Source organism: Volvox carteri (genome assembly GCF_000143455.1).
Source record: "Volvox carteri f. nagariensis unplaced genomic scaffold VOLCAscaffold_5, whole genome shotgun sequence".
Lineage (NCBI taxonomy): Eukaryota > Viridiplantae > Chlorophyta > Chlorophyceae > Chlamydomonadales > Volvocaceae > Volvox > Volvox carteri.
The window spans coordinates 1,919,194-1,921,508 of record NW_003307548.1 but is presented as its reverse complement, the minus strand read 5'-3'; the positions used below and the strand labels follow the sequence as shown (position 1 = coordinate 1,921,508).

The 2,315-nt window shown below is 56.7% G+C and overlaps 1 protein-coding gene across 1 annotated transcript in view; it reads left to right on the top strand.

Annotated features, from left to right (window-relative positions):
- Positions 1-2,315, top strand: part of VOLCADRAFT_87478 (dynein heavy chain 4) — a gene marked incomplete at both ends in the record, with an annotated part of 57,082 nt that overhangs the window by 11,663 nt on the left and 43,104 nt on the right. The window contains 5 exons of the mRNA XM_002947232.1: positions 427-441; positions 700-807; positions 1,002-1,085; positions 1,462-1,539; positions 1,965-2,045. Coding sequence (XP_002947278.1) covers positions 427-441; positions 700-807; positions 1,002-1,085; positions 1,462-1,539; positions 1,965-2,045 — 366 coding nt within the window. The remainder of the gene's footprint in view (positions 1-426; positions 442-699; positions 808-1,001; positions 1,086-1,461; positions 1,540-1,964; positions 2,046-2,315) is intronic.

Below are 2,315 nucleotides of genomic sequence, written 5' to 3'. Positions count from 1 at the left end.
ANGGGTGGGGGGGTGGAGGGGGTGGAGGGGGTGGAGGGGGTGGAGGGGGTGGAGGGGGAAGGGGGGGGGCAAGTTCATGGGGGTGGGGCAGGTTCATGGGGTGGGGCAGGTTCATGGGGGTGGGTAGACTGTGTGTGTATGAATGTATGTATGAAACATGGCCCATGTTGGAGACATAAATGAAGATCATTTGTGTGTGTATGTACGTATGTATGTGTATACGTATGTAAGTAGGTGTTTTGGGAGTCATGATTTTGGGTTCGGGCTGTGCTACGCCAGTTTGGGGGTCCGGTTGGGAGTCTTGAAGACGCCTTACATGCCGTACATTCCCATTCTGTGTGTCACACATTCCCTTTCTGTACGACACTGTTCTTTAACAGTTATGCGGCGATGAAGGAGCTTCTCGCCAACCTGCTGGCCGATCAGGACATGGTGTTCAAGGTGGGAGGGAGGAGCCGTGCGTGTGTGTATACATACATACGCACATACATAAGTATATATGTGTGTACGTGTCAGTACGTCTTTGTATGTGTGTATGTAGGTGTGCTTAATACAACGAGACTGAAATCATTAAGGACGCATCATCACTGCCAAACTTCATATATTTTCTTCGTACTTTCCCGCCATTGTGTGTGTATGGTTACCTCCCCCCCCCACGCCCCCCACTTCCCCGGGGGAACCGGCGGCCCATATCCTCAGGTAGCGGGTGCCGCGAGTGACATGTACGACATGTACCGCGATTACGGCGGCAAGCACGACGTCAAGGATGCCGTGGCGCTGGAGACTCTTCAAGAGACGGGGGTGCAGGTGTGCGTGTGAACAAGGGGAAAGTGTATGCCTGCTGTCCGCTATCGTACGGCTCCATACACACACATACATTTCAACCAACCCCCCCAACATATACACATACACACACATACATACACATACAGACACATACACACACATAAACACACATGTACACGCACACTCCTCCACCTCCACCTCCCCCCCACGTACAGGTCCGAGCCCAACTCGGCAGTTTGGTCGCTTGGGTACGGGAGCGGCTTCCCGCCATGGTTACGGAGCTGGCCGGTGCCGTACAGGTTAGTATGTAGCCAGCGGGGACAATGGGGCATTGCTTCTCATGCTGTCTTTATATACAGACAGACAGACACAAAGACAGACAGACAGACCAGGTATGAACCCAGACAGGACAGCACGTTGAAAGGGGGACTGGTTGCTGCACTGCCCCCCCCTGGAGACTGGTGCTCCAGTCTCCCATGACCTTATGGTCTTAGCCATCAGGAGCTGGTGTCTGAGCGGCTTGTGCCGTACATGCCCCCTCTCCCTCTCCCCCCTTCTTCTTCTTGTACACTCTTTCCTTGGCGGCAGCTTCACTCGTTCGTGGTTCGTCTTCCCCCTCCCCCCTCCCCCCTCCCCCCTCCCCCCTACACCCCCCCTACACACACGCCATTACAGGATCTCACCACCGCCATCATGCTGCTGCTGTCCGACATCACCGCGCCGTCGCTAGCAGATCCGGAGGCCGAAGTCATGGTACGGCGGTACTAGTGTCGTACACGCTGTACAGGGTTGTGTACGGGAAGACCTGTTCCGGCCGTACAGTGGAGCATTGACAATCTTAGGCGGGGTCACTTCTGGCACACACACACACTGTACGGCGGCGCCCAGGTGGCTGAATGGCCGCCGGGGAAGTGAGGGGGTAACGCGAATTACAGACAGACTCACAGACTCACAGAACACCCCCTCCCTCGTCCCTTCCGGATTGGACGAGCTGAAGGTTACGTGCCCACACGTGCCCGTGAAACACGCAACGTACACGTGCCGTGTCCTGTGCCTACCTTACCTCACCCCCAAGGCCCCAAATACACACACATACACACATACATACACACATACACGCACCTCTGGCCCCCAATATTATGATGTCCTGATGCTGGTGGTGATAATGTCCTGATCAGGACATGCTGGATGTGTTGGCGGGGCTGGAGCTCAAACTGCTGGACGTGGAGGATGCGGCAAGGAGGTACACTCACTACCAGGTACGACACACCGTACAAGTCGCAAATGAGACGTCTCAAGATGCCCGCGCGCGCGAGTCGTCCTGTCCGCGCTTTCCCTCTCTCCCTCTCTCCCTCTCTGTGAGCCAATTAGAGCTCGGAGATTCCGTTCCCGTCCCGATTCCCCCTCCTCCCTCACCCCCTCCTCCCTCACCCCCTCCTCCCTCACCCCCTCCTCCCTCACCCCCTCCTCCCTCACCCCCTCCTCCCTCACCCCCTCCTCCCTCACCCCCTCCTCCCTCACCCCCTCCT